General features: G+C 36.4%; 2 protein-coding genes across 3 annotated transcripts; one reads left to right on the forward strand and one right to left on the reverse strand.

The window, feature by feature from the left end:
• The first annotated feature begins 4,658 nt into the window (after positions 1–4,658).
• Positions 4,659–8,999, forward strand: LOC104114218 (NAC domain-containing protein 92-like). The gene is made up of 3 exons (XM_009624610.4): positions 4,659–5,303; positions 6,063–6,334; positions 7,765–8,999. Exons 1-3 carry the CDS (start codon positions 5,132–5,134, stop codon positions 8,302–8,304), a joined length of 984 nt encoding a protein of 327 aa, XP_009622905.1. The 5' UTR covers positions 4,659–5,131; the 3' UTR covers positions 8,305–8,999.
• Positions 9,000–9,353: 354 nt separating this feature from the next.
• On the reverse strand, positions 9,354–20,169 carry LOC104114219 (uncharacterized). Of its 2 annotated transcripts, none has more exons than XM_070182440.1 (14): positions 19,660–20,169; positions 17,689–17,816; positions 17,391–17,570; positions 15,399–15,467; positions 15,254–15,310; positions 13,844–13,897; positions 13,712–13,774; positions 13,545–13,607; positions 12,147–12,311; positions 11,822–11,977; positions 11,001–11,081; positions 10,851–10,912; positions 10,591–10,722; positions 9,354–9,698 (listed from the first exon to the last, which is right to left on the reverse strand). In XM_070182440.1, the coding sequence occupies exons 1-13, from the start codon at positions 19,832–19,834 to the stop codon at positions 10,641–10,643; spliced, it is 1,335 nt and encodes a 444-aa protein (XP_070038541.1). In that variant the 5' UTR covers positions 19,835–20,169; the 3' UTR covers positions 9,354–9,698; positions 10,591–10,640. The 2 variants fall into 2 exon arrangements, with proteins under 2 accessions (XP_070038541.1, XP_009622906.1); XM_009624611.4 differs by having other exon boundaries at positions 17,391–17,576.
• Between the last annotated feature and the right edge of the window lie 435 nt (positions 20,170–20,604).

Here is a 20,604-nt window from a genome sequence, read left to right on the forward strand (position 1 = left end):
AGCTCCTGGCAGAGCTATGCAGATGATCTAATGAGCGGAAAATCCTATAACAATTGTTCACTCCATTTGAGTAGACTCAATTTGAGCAGCACGATTGAAAATGTAGAGTTCTTTGATAGAGACGACTGAAAATGAGTGTTTTAGGGTCTTTAGGTAAAAAATGACACGTGGCAGGTTTTAATTCATTTATTGTTGACTGGGTTGCCACGTTTGTGAAATTGTAATGCACGCATTATGATTCAACGGTCGGAGGTGTTTATTAGTTCACTTATGCTCAAGTTGAAGTGTTCATATGGGAATGTAAAAAGTTTATTTACTGGCATGACAATCAGGTGCAAGTTTAAGTGGCCAGGAGGCCTTTTTGACTTATTTATATCCTAGTAGGTATCTTGACCTGGCCTCGTCACTACTCTACCGAGGTTAGTCTTGATACTTACTGGGTACCATTGTGGTGTACTCATACTACGCTTTTGCATATTTGTGTGCAGATTCAGGTACCTCTGCTCGTGCCGGTCATTAAAAGTCATTTGTTAGATACTATATGAAGACTTCAAGGTATGCCTGCTCGGTGTCCGCATGCCTCGGAATCACCTTCCCTTTTACTCTTGTTTACTGTTGTATTTTCTTTCAGACAGTGATGTAGTAGTTATTCTAGTTTTACTTTATAGAGCTTATGACTCTGTTCCACTGTTCTTGAAGAGTGTATGGTTGAGATTATTTTTTTGAAAGTTTATATGAGTTTATCAGACTAGTTTTTAATATATTTTTAATTATATCTATTGAGTTGTTATCAAATGTTAGGCTTACCTAGTCGTAGAGAGTAGGTGCCATCACAATATACTACAGAGGGAAATGGGGTCGTGACAAGTTAGTATCATAGATCTAGGTACATAGGTGTTACGAGTCGTAAGCAGGTTTAGTACAATCTTGCGGATCGGTACGGAGAAGTCTGTACTTATCTTCGAGAGGCTACAGAACTGTTAGAAAAACTTCACTTATTTGATTCTTTATCGTGCGAATTGGTTGACTTCGAAAACTGAACATTTGACTTTCTATTCTCTCATAGATTGTGAGGACACACACTACTGGATATGTCGATCAGACACCCGTGCCCCCTGCTGGAGCCGCGAGAGGCTGGGTCCGGGGCAAAGGCTGAAGAGGGGTACGTGGTGCAGCCAGAGCACCTTCCTGAGCTGCGACAGAGGAGCCACCAGTAGCACCAGTTGGGGGACAGGCACCTAAGGTGCCTGTTGCCACCCCAGCACTTCAGGAGACCCTTGCACAGTTCTTGAGCATGTTCAGTACCTTAGCTCAGGCGGGGTTGATCCCACTTGCACCGGCCATATCTCGGGCTGGGGGAGGAGCATAGACTCCCATGGCACGTACCCCAAAGCATATGGTCCAGGTCTATCAGGGTTATACTGGTACAGCCTGTTGTTCCAGTTCATCCCGCGGTTAACGAGGTAACATCTGAGGAGGAGCAGCTTAGGCTCGAGAGTATTTCTGGTGGTGAGAGACTTTCTAGATGTATTTCCGGCGGATCTTCCAGGCATGCCGCCCGATAGGGATATCGATTTTGGTATTGACTTGTTGCCAAACACTCAGCCCATTTCTATTTCACCATATCGTATGGCCCCAGCGGAGCTGAATGAGTTAAAGGAGCAGTTACAAGAGTTGCTTTATACGGGTTTCATTCGGCCTAGTATGTTGTCGTGGGGTGCTCCGGTCTTGTTTGTGAAGAAGAAGGATAGTTCTATGTGAATTTGTATTGATTATCGACAGCTGAACAAGTTTATAGTGAAGAACGAGTGTCCATTGCCATGCATTGATAACTTATTTGATCAGCTATAGGGTGCTAGAGTGTTCTCAAAAATTTATTTGCGGTCAGGTTACCATCAACTGAAGATTCGGGATCCGGATATTCCGAATACTGCTTTCAAGACTCGGTATGGTCACCACGAGTTTCGTATGATGTCATTTGGGCTGACCAACACCCCAGCAATATTTATGTACTTGATGAACAGTGTATTTCAGCCTTATCTTGATTCATTCGTCAGTGTGTTTGTTGACAACATCTTGGTGTACTCTCGCAGTTAGGAAGATCATGAGCAGCACTTGAGGATCGTGCTCCAGACCTTAAGAGAGAAGAAGTTTTATGCAAAATTCTCAAAGTGTGAATTCTGGCTTGATTCGGTGGCGTTTTTGGGTCATGTGATGTCAAGTGAGTGGATCAAGGTAGATCCGAAGAAGATTGAAGTAGTGCATAGTTGGCCCAGACCGTCTTCAGCTACTGAGATCTAAAGTTTCCTTAGGTTGGCCGGGTATTATCATCATTTCATAGAGGGTTTCTCATCTATTGCTTCACCTATGACCAAATTGACCAAGAAGGGTGCTCCTTTCACATGGTCCGAGGAGTGTGAGGCGAGCTTTTAAAAGCTCAAGATTGCTGTGACTATAGCACAGTGTTGGTGTTGCCTACGGGCGCGGGGTCTTATACTGTGTATTGTGATGCATCACGTGTTAGACTTGGTGCAGTGTTGATGAAAGATGGTAGGGTGACTGCCTACGCGTCTCGACAGCTGAAGATCTATGAGAAGAATTATCCAGTCCACGACTTGGAGCTGGTAACCATTGTTCATGCATTGAAGATCTGGCGGCATTATTTGTACGGTATTCCTTGTGAGGTCTTTACCGACCACCGGAGTCTATAACATTTGTTCAAACAAAAGGATCTTAACTTGCGGCAACGGAGGTGGTTAGAGTTGCTTAAGGACTATGATATCACCATTCTATATCATCCCGGGAAGGCCAATGTGGTAGTTTGAGTAGTTTAGCATATCTACTGGCAGCGGAGAGGCCATTAGTATTGGATGTTCAGGCCTTAGACAACCAGTTTGTTAGATTGGATATTTCGGAGCCTAGTCGAGTTCTTGCCTGCGTGGTTTCCCGGTCTTCTCTATATGATCGTATCAGAGAGCGTCAGTATGATGACTCCCATTCCTATTGAGGGGAAGTTAACTACAGGGAAGTCAACTATTGTTTATATATTATTTTTGTCATCATCAAAAAGGAAAAGATTGTTAATTATAGGTTTCAATGATAAAAAATAATATATCACATTTGGTGCAGGATCAAGAAGGAAACCAAAGGAATCAAGAAGCAATACCAGCCAAGAATAGATTAAGGAAACAATCTATTAACGGGAGCTCTAAAAGCAACGCAAGGAAAAGAATCAATGATTAGCGATGAAAAAGGAAGGAGCAGCGAAAATCCGAAAGAAGAATCAATAAGTGATTCTATAAAATGATTGACAGAAGCTATTACTGATAGGTCCCAAATCAAAGGGAAACGAGATCACAAAAGGATGCATTGTAGATCATTGAAGCCAGAAATCAAGGGATCTAGCGGATATGCCTCAAGTAACGAAAAGATATGCCTAGCGGATGAAAAGCTCGTCAAGACCATAAATCAAGGAAGATCAACGGAAACTTGACTTTATTATTGGAAAGAATCAATCTATGATTCCTTTCAACAATCAACTCCTTTGGGTTTGCAATCTCTCAAGATTCAGATCATTCAAGAATCAAGAATGCCTCATGAAGTGTATATATACATATGTTCCATACTTGAAGAAGATATACTTTGAACGAACCATTTTCACTCTTTTTGTTATACTCCAAACAAGCATTGTAGTTCTTATAGATCTGTTGTGTAATTAGTGAGAGAAGAAAAATAGGTAAACACTGGTGAGTCATTGTATCAAGAAGAGGAAAGTGACATAGAGATCAAAGTGTTGGTGTAAAGCTACATCAACCACTCTGTACTCAAGAAACTTCGATCACTAAAAGAGAATACCCTTGCAACCCAAGGGGACTGGAGTAGGATTCACATTGAATCCGAACCAGTATAAAATTCTAGTGTCTTTAATTCCTGCACTTTATTTCTGCATTACTATTATCATGTTCTTATTTCTAATCGACTAATTGGTAAACTAGTAAACTGCTTACAGTATAATTTTTAAATAGGCAATTCACCCCCTCTCCCCCTTGTACTTTCATACTCAAGCTAATATTTTCAAGATTAGTGCTTACTGTTACTTTTTCTTTTAGTTTTTTATTCGGTGTTCGCTATCCGCATTGAGTCCCGTCTAAATCTAGATTCGCACCGGAAAGTACCGCATTAGGGGTACATTAAGTGCTCTCTAACAAAAATAACTCCATACACAGGGCTTGAATCTAAGACCTCTGATTAAGGATTAAGGAGTACTTACCACTCCACCACAACTCTTGTTAGTAATGCTCACTATTACTGGCCAACAGGCCAACCGGCAAAAATGTAATTGCAGTTTCAAAATGTGTTTTCGTTCAACTCACTTTTCAATGAATTTAACTTATATACTATACTGCAAATACCTTAATAATGACAATAAAACTTTACATGTTATAGCACGTAACTAATTACCTAATTTTTCATGTGTATCTACTATTAAGAAAAACTATCTAAAGTTATTTTTTAAATGACCCGATAGTATAAAAAATAATATATGACAATTGAATAGAAGAAGTTAAACTCGAAGCTGAAGCATGTGGTGAGGCACCGTGTACCTTAAGAACCATGGTAGGTGAGAGCTTCTCGAACACACTCTACCTTCTTTCTCCTTTAAATTCAGCAGCAAGAAAACCCTTCCACCTATATTTCAAGAACCCTAAAGCTTATAAAACTAGCAAATGTTTATCAACAAGTTATCCAAAGATCCTATATTCCATATATATTCTCTACATATAAGCAACAATAAATGTTTCTTGCAACACTGAGCAACAACAAATTAGCTAGCTAGGTTTCCCATGTCCCTTGGAGAGAAATCAGAAATCAACTTTTTCTCTTCTTTGGGAAGTTCTTTTAGTTATTCAATTTTCACACACTTCTTAAATCTAGCTTTTCATGTGTTTGTTTGACAAAGGAAAAAGTGGTGCAAAAGAAAAGTTTTATTTTTTCCCTTCTTTCAACTTTTCTTAACAAGTTTCAAGCTCTACCTAGCTAGGATTTTCTTTGAACTTGTCAAATCCTTGAAGTTTTTAGTTGAAGAAGCAAACAAATCTTTAGCGTAGTTGGAAAAAAAAACAAATAAGAAATGGAAGATGAAGTGAAGGAAGAGACTCTACCACCAGGATTTCGTTTTCATCCTACTGATGAAGAGCTTATAACTTATTATCTTGTGAACAAGATTTCTGATTCTACTAATTTTACTGCAAGGGCTATTGGCGATGTCGATCTTAACAAATCTGAGCCTTGGGATCTTCCAGGTAGTTGTAACGCTCAAACCTTGATCGTATAACATCATTTTCAAGCATTCGGCACATTGAAATAAGTAATCCATGTTTGTACAAATTAATCAAGAAAAGAGTTAGGGTTTTTTAAATTGTTTTCATGCTATAAGCTTTTTGTTCAGAAATTGAACAAGTAAACTTGGTTTTGTTCATACTATGTCATGCAGATCCATTATATTTTATCATGCTAAATAATATTCGTAAAAGTGATGAACATTGCCAAAGAGCAAGCTCAAGATTTCTCAACGAACTCTACCCTTTTGCTGTTTTTTCTTTTCTTTCTATGCAAATCGCGATAGCAAGATCTAGTGTTTTGGCACAGGATTAAAGTTACATACATGACCGAATAAAATACCTTTACACTATTGATACAACTAGATTAGCTTGTTATAACATCTTACTTAATTGCCATAAATCAATACTTGTTATATAGAGTGAATGATTGTGTAAATATAACTCTACGCTTTTCCAAAATCTAAATACATAAAACGTCTACTAAATGGTGCATCTTTAATTGACTGCAAGCTTCATCCTATTGTTATGAAATTAATTTTAAAAGGGGCTCTATTCTTTAATTTGCTTACCCTTATTTTTCTTTTTAAAACCAAAATTAGAAGAAAAGACTCATTTCTTGTACTATAGATTTGGAATACGTTAATTAAATTTACCCAACAAACTTGAAATTTCTAATGTAAAATCTTGATTTAGCTAATAATTATTATGGAAAATAATCAGGAAAGGCGAAAATGGGAGAAAAAGAATGGTATTTCTTCAGCCTTCGAGATAGGAAGTATCCAACAGGAGTCAGAACAAATCGAGCAACAAACACTGGATACTGGAAAACTACTGGCAAAGACAAGGAGATCTTCAATAGCTCAACATCAGAATTGGTTGGTATGAAGAAAACATTGGTTTTTTATAGAGGAAGAGCTCCAAGAGGAGAGAAGACCAATTGGGTAATGCATGAATATAGGATCCACTCCAAATCCTCCTATAGAACACACAAGGTACACTCCATCTTTTTTCCTTATAGTTTAACTTTTATAAACTCATTATCAGATCACGTATAAGATAATTACTGGAGTTTCTATCCATAATAAATATAGTGAGACCATTAATATGAAAATAGTGGACTACAAAATAGATTAAAATATATATAGCAAAATTAAAGTTCTCTTTACATTGTCATTGTATATAAGTGTTTTTTTTCCCTTTTTCCTTGAAACAAAGGAAACGTATTTCTGAATCAAATATTGACAATTTTCAAGATTTTCTTTTTCAAATAAACATGTTCGTGCATGTCATTATGTATTTATGTTATGTGCCCTATATATGCATGAACTTTTTGTGCTTCTTTGGTAAAACTGATTTAGATAAAAAGATTGTACTAAGCTCTTTTAAATTTATTTATTTATATTATAGTTTTGTAATTTTGGAGATCATCAAAGGAGACTTCTTGAATACCCTTAAGTTAAAGCTTTTAATTCCGGATATAGAAGCTCCCTCTTTTGCTAGATGCGACTCCTACATAAAATATATGTCGGCGGCAAAAAAGGAGCCTTCTTAATACTTTTTTTAGTTTATCTACTTGAACCTTACGTTAACTATAAAGTACTAGTAGTATTTTAGTTCCTCTGATCCATATTTTTCTACCCATTTTTCTTTCATTTCACAGAAAATAAATTAATTTCTTATGAAATTTGATCGCTCTATTTATCTTTTCAACCAATTCTCAACAATATAACATTTTGTTCCTTCTATCTGAATTTTCAATTTCTAGCTAAAGAAGTAGGAAATATAATGCAGCCGAAACCAATTAGGATGTGCACCCATTTTGTTAAGTGATTGCGCAAGAAGATAACGTAGTTGTAGAAAAAAGATTCCTTGTTTCTTGGAATTAGCTTTCCATCTAAAGCTCTAAATATGCTTACAATTTCTTTAATTCCTTTATATTGTTCTCATTCTCTTTCTTAGAAGGGTAAGGGACGAAAACCATAGAATTTATACTACTTGTTTTTGAAATTAGCTTATATATACGATATGGTAAATGATTATATATTATCGCTGTAATTTAATATATTTTTGTCCAATTTTTCAGATAACTAGTTCTACTTATTATGGTAGTTACCTATCAAATGAACTGATCTTGTAAAAAAAAATCACTATTAATAGATAGAAGTCAAACTTCTTGTATAGCTTAGCTAACACTTCCCCGAGTTGATAATTGGGTAAGTAGATCAAATATTTGAACTCTTTTTTGATAATTTAAAGGTCGTAGCTAAGAGGAAGAAAATAAATGGTAAGAGTATACGCAAACTCATGTATGCTTCAATCTATTTGTCATGATCTAATACTTAAACTCATGTATGCTTCAATCTACGTAATTAATAACCATCTTTTTAGCTCTAAAATACTTGCATTGCACTCCATTTTTCAGCAAGATGAATGGGTGGTTTGCCGAGTATTCCAAAAAAGTGCAGGAGGCAAAAAGTACCCTTGTAACAATTCAAGGTCAGTTAATATGAACCCCTACACTCTTGAGATCAATCCAAGCACCATGTCCTCACAAATTATTCAAGCTGATCATATTCAAGGCTTCCAATTAGCCATGGGAAGAGGTTACATGAACCATGCAGATGCAGAAATTCAAGAATTCAATAGGGTTTTTCGAGGCGGTTCGTCGTCGTCTAACATGAGCTTCCCAGTTCAATCCCAGATGAATTACTCTAATTTAGGTGGAGGAGGAGGTAATTATTTCACTATTTCAGGCTTGAACTTAAATCTTGGTAGTGATGCCACCACATCTCAGCCTACTTTAAGGCCAATGCTGCCACCACAAGTCATGAACCAGCAAGATATGATGACAACTGAGGCTGGTTATGGTTCAGATATGAATAATAGTGGAAATACTATGAATAGATTCATGGCCGTCGAGAATTGTGCTGATAATTTGGAGAACTATTGGTCTCCTTATTGATCTATAACGATTTTCAGGCTATGTTTTTCAAATCCTCCAAAAATAATACAGATCCGACAAGAGATGTTACAACATTTTTAGAGGATCCTATCAACATAACTTCCAAATAGAAGATCATCTAATATAATAGGACAAGTTTTATCTTAAATTAAGTAGCTAGTTTGGCTATATAGATAGATCTATTTTCTTCTAAAGTTATTACTAGTACTTCTATATTTACTAGGAAATATAAACTCACCATCTGCTTTTTAAAGAAAAATAGGTTTTTGCTTTGTCCTTCTCAAGATCCTGTTGTTTTTCTACTTGTGCAAATTGGTTGACAATGTTAAAGCTAAGGAATTGTTTGATGGATCCGAAAAGATTTTTTTTTTCTTCTGTTACGGATTGGATTGCTCTAGGAGTACTAGTTAAGCTAGCTGACATTTTTAAAATAAAACCACAGGTTAAGGCAGGCCCTACCTGTATATTATTGATACGCATAAGGTAATGGAATACACTTGATGAGCTACAACAATACTTAAAATGCATAACATAGCAAAGTTAAAAAATAATTGAGCATGCCATCATTGTAAAAATAGTTGAACATGCCATGATTGTTCGAATTTTCTTGCTATATATGTGCTTGTTAATATAATTAGGGGTTGTACCAACTGGTTTGCGAAAGCAATGGGAGACTTGCTCCCCCCAATAGACTTCCGTCCTCAGTATTCTCTATGGGCAAAGACGCTCAGGTGCACTTAAAAGTCTTATTGTCTATATCTTATCTTAAGACGAGGTGGCGCAAATTGATGTGAACAGACTGGACCAAACTTGGCACACAACAAAAGTTAGCAGTAACAATAATAACACCTATGCTTGGTTTCATGTTCTCTTGAACAAGTTCTCTTTAGACAAGAACAGATCAGAATAAAGAAAACATATGAATTGCAAACATCCTCCACCCTTGGTGCTTAAATATTAGCCAAAGGGTTGTAGTAATTCCGTCTGTTGTCACAGAGGGTCCTTTTTACCCAAATAAAGACATTTCATAAAAACATGATTAGAAAAGATTAAACAGAAATAACCTCTTATCAATTATGAATATGGAGATCTTAATACAACTAAGACAAGATCTTTGTATTTAATAAATAATACAACTAAGTCAATATATTAACTTTGATGTGGAAAGAGTGACAAGTTTCTAACGTAACAGCACGCTGGAGAGATCATAGTACACAACACCGACACTAACCAATGTAAAAGCTGTGATACACCAACAAAAAAATATCAAACCTACTCCTCTGTATCCCCAATTTATGCTTTATGCACATCATGAAAAACCTACGGCAAGAAACTTCAAAAACATACACGATGACTCGACACTTCAAACACCCAGCGACAGAATGACAACCAACCTGCAAAAGATGAAACAACCAAAATATCAGACGCCAAGCAGTGGAGGACAACAGAAATATCCTTTTTCGCCACATACAGAAATAAGATTTGTTGACAGGTAATTTCAGGAAGGTTTTTGGTTTTTACTGCGTTATTCCCCAAAGACACATAAATTCAACACGAAATTGTTCCATTTCTTCAGGGAATATGTTTATCAATTATATGTGGGTAATAAATCTGGGGTGAAGTGGTGAACTTTGCTAGCCAGATAAACTTGAGGACATGTATTACTTTAGATTTTGGGCAGACAGCAGACTAACCATACGCAACATCCTTCTTCCTTCATGCGAACCACAGGAGAGCAGGAAGGAGCAAAGCTCATTTTTCTTTCAGGGTAAAGCTACACAGAGCAGGGCTTGCCGCACAATTTTCCAAAATAGATACACTCTCCATGGTCCCTTCTGTTTCTTTCTGTCGCAAGGCATCAGCAATTACCCACGGTCCATTAACATGAATACATTGAGACGGAGTCCTCATTTATGTTTTTGCACAAACTTTATGAGCAAGTTAGCCCTCTCAAAAACTTATATTTTCACCTCTCCTTCATCACTCATCTTTTTGGCGTTTTTTCTTGTTGGCAAGGGGAGTGACTTGAATTTGGTCTCTATCAGATATTAAATATGCTTGCAAAAGTCACCTTATCGCAGCAAAAGAACATGCAGGCAGCATATGCCAAGGAGCTTCAGAATATTTCTTAGAGAGGCGACCTAAAAAACATGCTATACTACTACCATTAACCTTTAATCTGAAAACCTGAAACTGTAAATCTGATCCACCGAGACACATGGAAAATAGGAGTATAAATCTGATGCAAGATATCAATGCATCCATAAACTAATTCAAATGTGATACCTGTGACCGTAAAGCGCTTGATTTCTGATGAAAGCAGTGTACTTCCTTGCCTATTTGTCTGCATGTACCCTCTTGGCCTTACGTCGTGAATGGTGTGCATGACCATTTCGGCTGGGTTTCTTCGCCTTTGTGCTGTAATAGATAATCAAAAGACAGGCAATTCTGAGCCTCATTAAAAGAGTAAACCTGCAGAAACTTTTATATAGAAGGTAGATCACTGCGAATGTGCAAACAAGGGAGCAAAAAAAAACTGTGCTAACCAGAAAATGGCAGACGAAAGTTTGAACAGTATTATAACGGGCAGAGCCAACACTGCTGAGGCCTACATCATAAAAATCAGCAAAAACTATGAGATCATCAGAAAGAGAGGATGATGGCAAGACCATAGAATAGGAATAAAAGATACATACAGCAAACCAGACAAACTCCTTTGTTGCAAGAGGTCTTGTAAGCTCATGTTTCTTCAGTGTTTCGTCAACTGTGTCTTGCAGCTTCAAATGGCATGAAACATTGATTTAAAATTGATGGACCAAGAAAATGAAATGCTATAAGCAGCATAGGCATAATAGCAAAGACATTCAAGCAGCATAGGCATAATAGCAAAGACATTCGCTACTTCATAGATTCTTCCACCAGATCATTCAACTCGTAAAGATCAGAAACAGAAATATATTCTCACCAACTCTTCCGACTATAATATAACATCGTTACCTCTTCTGACAGAGTTCGAAAGCTACTCTTCTAGTCAATTTACATTCTTCTTTATCATCTTAATAGGTAAAGAGAAGATGAATCCAACACAACCAGCAGAAGAAAAATGACCATCACTGGCAGAGCTAAACCACAAAAGAATCAGAACTTGGAAACTGTTGGGAATACACACCGGTAACTCAACCATGCACTGGTTCCCAAGACATTTCCCCAAGTTAAATTGGACAATTTAGTAGCTAAAGAAAAATCATTCTTTATAACAAGACTCTTCCACACTAAGAATACAGATGCAGCAAGAAGACAGGCAGAGAAAGTAACTTAAAGAGTCTACAGGATCTTCTTTCTTTTCTTTTTTTTTTGAGAAACGAGTTTACAGGTATTATTGAAACTTGAATACACCATGAACTGACGCAGTAGTAAAATTACTGGAAAAGTTCACAAAGAGACGGACTGTATATCTTAATCCCAAGTACACATCTGTAAGATCTGAATATTTCAGGGACTATTTATGTTCTCACACCTGATGATGGTATACTGTTGCAGACTCGAGGAACTTTCCATAATGATGAACCGCCACATCTGTGTATGGCTTTACAGCAATACGCACTTTTTCCACATGAGGTTTTGTAGCAGTGGCAACCTGATCAATGTATGGCTTGCTGAATTTCTTAAGTTCCTGCAAAAAATTACGCTTTTGTCACATCACATACAAATAAAGCCGGGAAAACATGTAGCAGTTATAAATTTGATGCACATATGGCAAGAACATGAAACTATATTTTTTATTTACTCGTGAGAGGTTAAAAATTATTGTTCATTTAAATGAACTAGATAAGGGATGTCACCTGAACATGGGGTTCTGCTAGTTCCTGAACTTTGACAATATGTGGAGTTATGGCGCCTTTAGATGTTTCATAAATCTCAAATGTTTTGGTCTTTAGCAATTCCACGTGTGGCTTGAGGTTAGTGGTGATTACCACCCACTGTTCCTTCACAGCTGGCATCCATTTCTACAAACAGTAGCACGAGAAAATTACTAAGATCTCAAATACAACAGGAGAACTAGCTCAAGGGATAAAATAAATGTTTGCAGTAGACAATTGTATCTACATCTGAAAAAGTAACGAAGAGTCTTCCCAATTCTGGAAGTCATCTTACTCCCCACCGAGTAGCTTGTCCCCTTATTCTTTATTTTTCTCCTCCAGAATGTCAGTTGACCATATGCCATTTAGCAGAACTCACCTCTTGGGAAGAAATTAAAGATACTTTACCATTTTTCCTATGTAAGGTACCACTTATTGCTTTGTTAACAGGAAATCTCAAACTAGTCTAGCTAACTCTCAGATAAATCTAGTTCTATCTTCGTCCGTATTTGCTGAACCTTGATAAGAGGTAGGCATCTTAACTAATTATACCCACCTACTGTAGATGACTTCTCTATATATTAAATACGTGGGATGATGGGAGATAGATAAGAAAAAGTGACATGACCACACAAAAGGAAGTCACTACTACTCCTTTTCAACAGTGTTACTTAAAGCGCGCTTACGCCCTAAAGCCAGGCTCGAAACATGTTGAGCGCTTCACCTCGCTTAGCGGGCGCTTCAGTGTTTTCATTAAGGCTCTAAGGCATACTTTTCCTTGCTAATGAGCGTAATTCTGAAGAGACGACACTAAGCAATTGATATTTTACTTTATCGTAAATTTTCTTCAATTTTTTTGTCCTTATATTTGGTATTCATACTTATTGATATTGGTACATATTTGTAGTTTTTCTCCATTTGCACCTTTCTTCATTAGAGACCACGCTTTATTTGCGCTTTGCGCCTAAAGCCCTAATAAATCTTAGAGCTTTTTTGCGCTTTGATAACATTTGCTTTTCAATTTCCATGACTCAAACAATTTTGGGACATTCCAAGAAATTTGACATCGTCCCATTTCTGTCCAACTTCACAAACTTCCCAAAATTCAAGTCCGTTAAATTAATCAAATTTCGACATTTGATATATATATACATACATATATATATATATATATATATATATATATATACATATATACATATATATATATATATATATATATATATAATGAATATCTTAAACTACATGCCCAATCAACGCCATCATATAAAATGATGTGAATTCTTATTTGGAAGGTCATGGAAATATAGAAATTAGACCAAATGAAGCAATAATACGGAAATAATAAATCAGACATTAAATGATGCAAAGCTGACTTACTGTTTTGACAGTTTCTACATGTGGCGCAGCCCATACCTCAGCTTGGGCCTTCTTCTCAACTGCCTAAGAAGCACGTAAAAATGGGAAACAGGAGAGTAGTAGATCAAACAAGCATCACTGAATAGTCGATAGTTTAACAGGATATCCAATAGCAACAAGATGTGTACCTTCTGTATCATTATGTCCATGGCAGGTTTCCCATGCTCCTGCCAATGCTTCTCCAAAAGAGACTGAAATTCACAGCATAATCAGCACTCCATTTACAATAATGTTAGGTACAACTTTTATGCTCAAAATACCTGGTAGTGACTCCAACGAACTGCCAGCCAACGTGGAAGCCATGCCCCATGCACCTGAGTTTTCAAAGAAAGGAAAGAAAAAAGTTAGCATGTATATATAATGGTTCATCATCTACGCCATAACAAGGCTGGAAAAGGGGAGGAAAAAAAAAAAGGAAGCAACAGCAAACACAATAAGCATTAGTATTTTCCTATCCAAAAATATAAGCATTAGTATTATAAAACACAAGCTGATGTTACTGTCTTTCCTTGCAAGACTTCACTTGACATGAAAAAAGTATCATACAAAATGAATGATGCAGAATGCAACATTGATCCGTTTTCTACTTTATGCTAGGCTATGCAAGGTGCAGGAAGCATAATCTTCCATATGAAACAGATACTCGCATTCGAAAAGATTCACAACTAAATCGCCATACGTCACCACTAATCAGACACAACTTCCACATACCAGAACTCCAAAACCAAGCAAGACGGAAAACAGAACGGGGACTACAAAAACCACCTTTTCCTCCTTATATTGATGACATGTGTGTGTTAAAACCAACCGCACTTTTTATCTTCTTATTAGATCTTTCTCACTCTAATGGTACAGTTGTAGACAAGCTCATGATAACCCACAAAATTTGAAAAATTAGCTAAACTTCATATTACAAACTGTTTTTGCATGCTAACCATATATCAACAGAATCCAAAGACATTTCTACCAGCTACCAATGATTTAAACAAAAGAAGACCATATTTCATTATACCACCTAAAACAAAGGGCAGACAAGTTGTAAAACTTTAGAGATGCCATCCACCGATATATGCAGGACTGACTACTTTTTTTTTTCTCCCCCGAAATTCATTTACAGGTTGCAAATAGACAACCACCAAACAAGAAAGCAGCCACAACTGCCTCCACCACCTGTTTGCCTTGTGTATTTATGATTGTTGTCATCCTTCCATTATTCTTCACTTAAGCAAATATCACCCACTTACATGACGGCCATCATCCTCTATAACAGAAATGGTTTAGACCACATCTATCAACACATTTCTTTTCCCTTTTAGCCACCAATAGTAAAAACAATGCAGCATTAAAACCACCAGCCAAAGACCAGCATCACCTCCGCACCACTACCACTTACTACTAAGATTACCCACCATCCTGCTATCCATAAAACTACCGATATCCCCAGTTCCGACATATGAGGCTGATACAAAAAGCTAACCCATAAAACTGGCATATCAAACTCGTAACATAATATGAATGGTAGGCCAAGGCACCAGGATACTAGAAAGGAATCATTAATATGGATCACAGGATTCCTCGGCTAGCTGAGAAATTGAGATGGAACCTCCTATTTTCAATAGTAATCGTAATCCTGAATTCACATGATAAATAAAGGGAGCTAGAACATCTACCTCCATCAGCTCCTTCGTCTTCGATGTGGCTTCAAACCTTGCTCTAATCATTTCCTCCTGAAAAGCAAAATTGAGACGCTTTAGAAATTGTTATCCCCCACACAAGTTTCACAACTTTTGAGCTGTTTTCTATCATCAAGAGCACCTCAGCAAGTTGAAGAGCTCGTTCAGTTTTTTGCAGTTTCTTCTTCTGTTCATCAATGGTCTTTTGGAGCTGCATAAACCAAATAGAAACAAAATCACTTCGTATAGTTGGGCTGAAATATTGCACGTAGCCACCAAAACTTAATTGGACCAGCAGCAAGAGCTAACAAATCTTTGTAGACATCACAAGAAGAAGTCATGGCAATTTAAAGTTTGTTTAGTAGCAGAATGAAATAAATTTGTGTAATTAAAAAGACAGCTTAAATTCCCGCAATACTTCATCATTTATATAAGCTTCACAGTATCTTCAAGAACACAGTCATCACGGCTTACTCCTGTATAAAATTCTCATGTGATATCATCTCAAGGTACGAGAGGAGAAGAGCGATTTTTTTTAATGAAAGGAGATATGGGATCTGTCTTTCTAGCAAGGTCTGGTTCCCATCAAAATTAACATATGCACTGCAACACTTGAGACTAAAAGCAAATAACTATAACTGAAAACAACCGAGGCTTCCAATTAAAGATCAATTAAAGATAAGTACAACAATTTGTAAGCTTTGTGTTCTTTCATACCACCATTTGATTTTTTATTTCCAACATTCTTTTCTCCATTTGTCGGACCAACCGGCTGATTTGACTGCTCTCCCAGCTTCTTCTTGTCCAAACTATAATACTACCAAATCTACTATATTCACAGTCTCTTGAGGAGTCAAACATTCTACTTGATAGACTCTCTAAATAGCTAACTTTTGGACTCAATCAATTACAGTAATGCAACTACAGCATCTTGTTTATACTCTTATATGACAACATGAAGGTGTTTCCTGAGGCACCCATTCACATCCTATGCTACATTAGGCTTCATTTATTCAACATTTTGATAATGTTGACTCCTTATTTACCTTTTCTTCACAAATTATTCACATTCCTTGCTATAAAGATTTAGATCCTATCAAACTTCGAGAATCTTTTTGTGGGTGAAATTCAAAAATAGTCGGGTGGTAATTGAAAAATAGCCACAGTTTCAAAAGTAATCGAAATAAAGATAAATCTTAACAAAAACATTGTTCAAATTCCGAAAAATATTCCAGCATAATATACTGGAGTTCGAATTTTTTACACGTGAACTTCCAGCATAATATACTGGAGTTCCAGTATAATATACTGGAGCTCCACCATAATATACTGGAATTTCAACATAATATACTAGAGTTCCAGCATAATATGCTAGAAGTTCATACACATGTGCTCCAATCTCCAATATATTATGCTGGAACTTTCCGTGTGCTGGAGACCTGGAGTTACAGCATAATATGTTGGAAGTTCATACACAGGTGCACCAATCTCCAGTATATTATGCTGAAACTTTCTGCAGCAAAATAGTGGCTATTTTTCAATAACTTTGCAAAAGCTAGCCATTTTTCAATTACCAGTCCGAAAACTGGCTAGCCCGTTTTCACTCTTTTTGTGGTTATGAGCCCTTTTGACAAGCTTTGCAGCCACTTTCACCTTTCTTTTCTTTTCCTTTTTTTGATAAGTACCTTCACCTTTCTATGTTTCAGCTAACTTTTTTAAGAACTTTGTCCATCTTTCCTAGGAGCTCCACTATAGGTGTAAATTGATAAAGAAAATCCAGCAGGACAGCATTTAGAAGTTGTTTCTTTTTTGTACTTTTCTGTTTGTTGCAGTGATTGAACAACGTTGGATAGCTGTCATAATAACTCTAGAATGATGCGCAGGATAATAGCTGTGACCAAGAACCAGAATAACATACACCAAACTGCCTTTTCTAATACTTCTATTGAGTTACTTGGCTCCAAGCTCTCGATTCTAATATTTCACTACTATTGTAGTGAAATTCCAATTGTTAAAATATCTACAATTGTGACTATCAAAGACAAAGATAACACAACTTACAAAGAAAAGCAAAACGAATGCAAATGAGCTACTTATTCTTTCATAAAAAAGATAAAGTAGTTCAAGAGCTTACCTTGTCAACCATCAAATTTAACTCAGTTACTCTTTTCTCGGTTTCACCTTTATGGGCTTCAAAGTCTCTTTTCTCCTTATTCTTCATTTCAACTTCCTCTTTTAGTCTCTCAACTTGCTTTTCAAGCTGATCAGCTCGTGCACGCGCCTTTCCAACTTGCTCCTCAGCATCTAGTGTTCCCTTTGTCTAGACAAAACAATACAACTTAAGAGGCTACGAAATACATCACCACTGTTGAGACATTTTCATCAAACTAAAATTGCATACAAAAGCCAACTTGCTAATTTGAGAGACTCGCCTGTAGAGAAGCCAATTCAGTTGACAATGACTTAACCCTCTCTGACTTCTCTTTTATTATCTTCTCCTTGTCAGCAATCACCTCATCCTTTCCTTCCAATGCTCGCACAGTCTCCTCAATGTTTGATTCTTGAAGAAAAGAAACCCCATTAGAAGGAAAGAGAGACGGCTAGCAATCAATATTCTGTAACCAAAACTTTATTTAATAAAATAAATGGGAGCACCCTACATCCCAAGCACCCATCCAAATCTCAGTGTTGCAGAATTACCTCACAGCAAGAGAGAAAACTATATGAAATTTAACAGCCTCAGTACTTGACACCAACAAAGCACAAAGTATGACAACTGCGGAATAGGTCCCGAATTTATTATCCTGTCTCAAAATTTTATGGGTATGTGGGAGTTATTTTTGGTTGTGACTATTCCAAATTCGCTCTGCTCCTTTGCAGATTACTCTAAGATTTGTACAGTTCACAACAGAGAAAGGTACTATAATATTATCTCTAAATTTTCTGCAGCTCCCTAAACTGTATCTCTCCATCTCTAGAACATTGCTTCGCTATCAAATCAAAAAATCAGCATTTTTTGATAGGTCCAAGAACATATGTGGCGCCTTTTATTGTGCTTCGAATGTACAAAGTTATCAAAACAACTATGTTCATCTTTGGATTGACCCTTCTATTGAGACTGCAACATAAATCTTGGAGTTAGAGAAAACTAACAAATTGGAGTCCGCAGCTTCCTATAGTAAAATCTAAGGGGACTGTTTCTTTAACAAATTACTTGCAAATAACAATACTTTATTTGCAAGTGGAAGTTTGTTTCACAAGTTTTCAAAAGAATTTGGACTTCAACTTAAAATATTGAAGCTAATTTCACAAGTAGAGAACTTCAACTTCATATTATTTCACGCTGAGTGGATTGAATGTGTATCTCGACCTAAAATAAGTTTTCTCAACTTCAACCCACAAATCTTCAACTTTCACAAACTTTTTTCCCCCTAAAAAAACTACAACTATCAATATACAACTTCAACTTCCACAAACTTCTTTTCAACTTCATTTCAAATAATTACTCCACTTCCACGAACTTTTTTTCAAATTCAGTTCAAATAATTACTCTTTCAACTTCACTTATACTTTGACCAAACGTATACTAAATGTAATGAATATTAGGAGAGATCTACAATATAATGAAGTACTTACAAGTACAGTAGGTAGCACCCTGCATAAGAAAAAGGCAACAAACGGAAATGTCCAACTTAAGTTCATTCAAAATATATCAATGGTCATACACTCCCACCGATACATAGCCTCAAAGAAAACAGACCTCAAGCAGTAAGCAATAGACAATCCCCGTTTTATCCTCGCATGTTACATGGGCTGATTTTTACATTCATGTTCCTCTATCCTCCAAAATAAAGAAAGACAATGAAAAAAAAGAACATAGTAATAGCTTACAGCTTTAGGTTCTATTTGACATACTCATTTCTGCACCCTATTTCGAACAATACATATAACTTATCACAATTCAACAGAATAATCTATTGCACCACTCACCTAAAATCTTTTCCTTTTTAGAATTCAAGCTCATCAATATAAGAAATCCAAAAAGTTAAAAGCTTCAAATAACTCAGAACTATTAGCTCATCAAATTAACCTCATAACAAATCCACCCCTCTACATCTACACTTCCAACCAAGTAAACCAGACCACAATCCAGAGACTACACTCTCCAAAACATCAACCTAGCCATTTCCACTCCCAGTGTTGAACATTATATGCCATACTACAAAAACACTCTTCACTGTTTCATCCTGCAATAATGTGCTACTCATAAAACCCCTTCTTTCTTCTTAATTCCAGCTTATTAATAACAAATTTTAAAAAAGATAACACCTTTAAGATCAAAACATGAAAACTCACAAAACCAATTATAAATTTTCCAAAAGGGGGGGGGAGTCGCAACTAACCTAAAGATTGGATCTTGGACTTAAGAAGGTCCAATTCTTGAGAAGTGGGTGCAACATCCGATCTAACCACTTCAACTTCATCATCCAACGATGACCCAGCATCAGCTTTGACATTAGGAACAACCAGAGCAAGAAAAACAAAGAAAATAAACAAGACCCTCCACGAAGATGTCATGTTGGAATCCAAAGCCTGAGAAAAACTAAGGCTCTGGTGATCTAATAAAAGGGTTTTTTCTACTGCCACGGCTAGATATCCCTGTATTCTGGGTATGTTTTTTCTGTTTTCGGACTTTCCAAGAAGAGTACCTTGAAAGGCTTCAAGTGAATAAATATATCAAGGGGTTCTTGATGAAGTAGCAGCGAGTGTATTAATGGTGGGGGTGGGAGATACGAGGCGGCGGTGCGTGGGTAGTTGGCTTTTTCTTGTTCAAATCTTCAATATTGCACGTGTCTGGTTATGGTGGAATCTATAGACCCCTTGAGTCTTTAACCATGTCACACTTGGCTTTCGTTGATTTAAGGTACATGTGATGAAGAATATGTACCAGCATGCTACTTCCAGTAGTGAAGCAAAATGTACAATATACTTGGTGGTCGTTTGTACATAATAATTGTAAAATTCCAAAATAAAATATTTTCAAGTTAAAATGGTAATTGAAATTTAGAGTTGTGTTTGGACATGAATATAATTTTGGGTTATGTTTGAAGTTTTGTGAGTGATTTGAGTGGAAATTTTGAAAAATAGCTTTTTGAGGTTTTTCAAATTTTCGAAAATTTCCAAAATGCACCTTAAGTGAAAATTAAAAATTTATGAACAAACTCTCATTTCGAAAAAAAGTGATTTTTTTTGAAAAAAAAAGGAAAAAATTTATTATGTCCAAACGAGCTCTTAGGCTGAATAAACAAACCACCCCTAATTTGCCAATAAAATTTATTATACACCTT

This window comes from Nicotiana tomentosiformis, chromosome 8, assembly GCF_000390325.3.
Source record: "Nicotiana tomentosiformis chromosome 8, ASM39032v3, whole genome shotgun sequence".
NCBI lineage: Eukaryota > Viridiplantae > Streptophyta > Magnoliopsida > Solanales > Solanaceae > Nicotiana > Nicotiana tomentosiformis.

What these genes read in the sequence shown, in the direction of transcription:
- LOC104114218 (XM_009624610.4), top strand. Translation starts at nt 5,132, where the DNA reads ATGGAAGATGAAGTGAAGGAAGAGACTCTACCACCAGGATTTCGTTTT. An exon ending in TGAGCCTTGGGATCTTCCAG is followed by an intron (nt 5,304 to 6,062) that starts GTAGTTGTAACG and finishes GAAAATAATCAG; the next exon opens with GAAAGGCGAAAATGGGAGAA. An exon ending in CCTCCTATAGAACACACAAG is followed by an intron (nt 6,335 to 7,764) that starts GTACACTCCATC and finishes TCCATTTTTCAG; the next exon opens with CAAGATGAATGGGTGGTTTG.
- LOC104114219 (XM_009624611.4), bottom strand. Translation starts at nt 19,834, where the DNA reads ATGACATCTTCGTGGAGGGTCTTGTTTATTTTCTTTGTTTTTCTTGCT. An exon ending in ATGTAGAAACTGTCAAAACA is followed by an intron (nt 12,312 to 13,544) that starts GTAAGTCAGCTT and finishes TACTGTTTGTAG; the next exon opens with AAATGGATGCCAGCTGTGAA. An exon ending in CTTTCGTCTGCCATTTTCTG is followed by an intron (nt 10,723 to 10,850) that starts GTTAGCACAGTT and finishes TATCTATTACAG; the next exon opens with CACAAAGGCGAAGAAACCCA.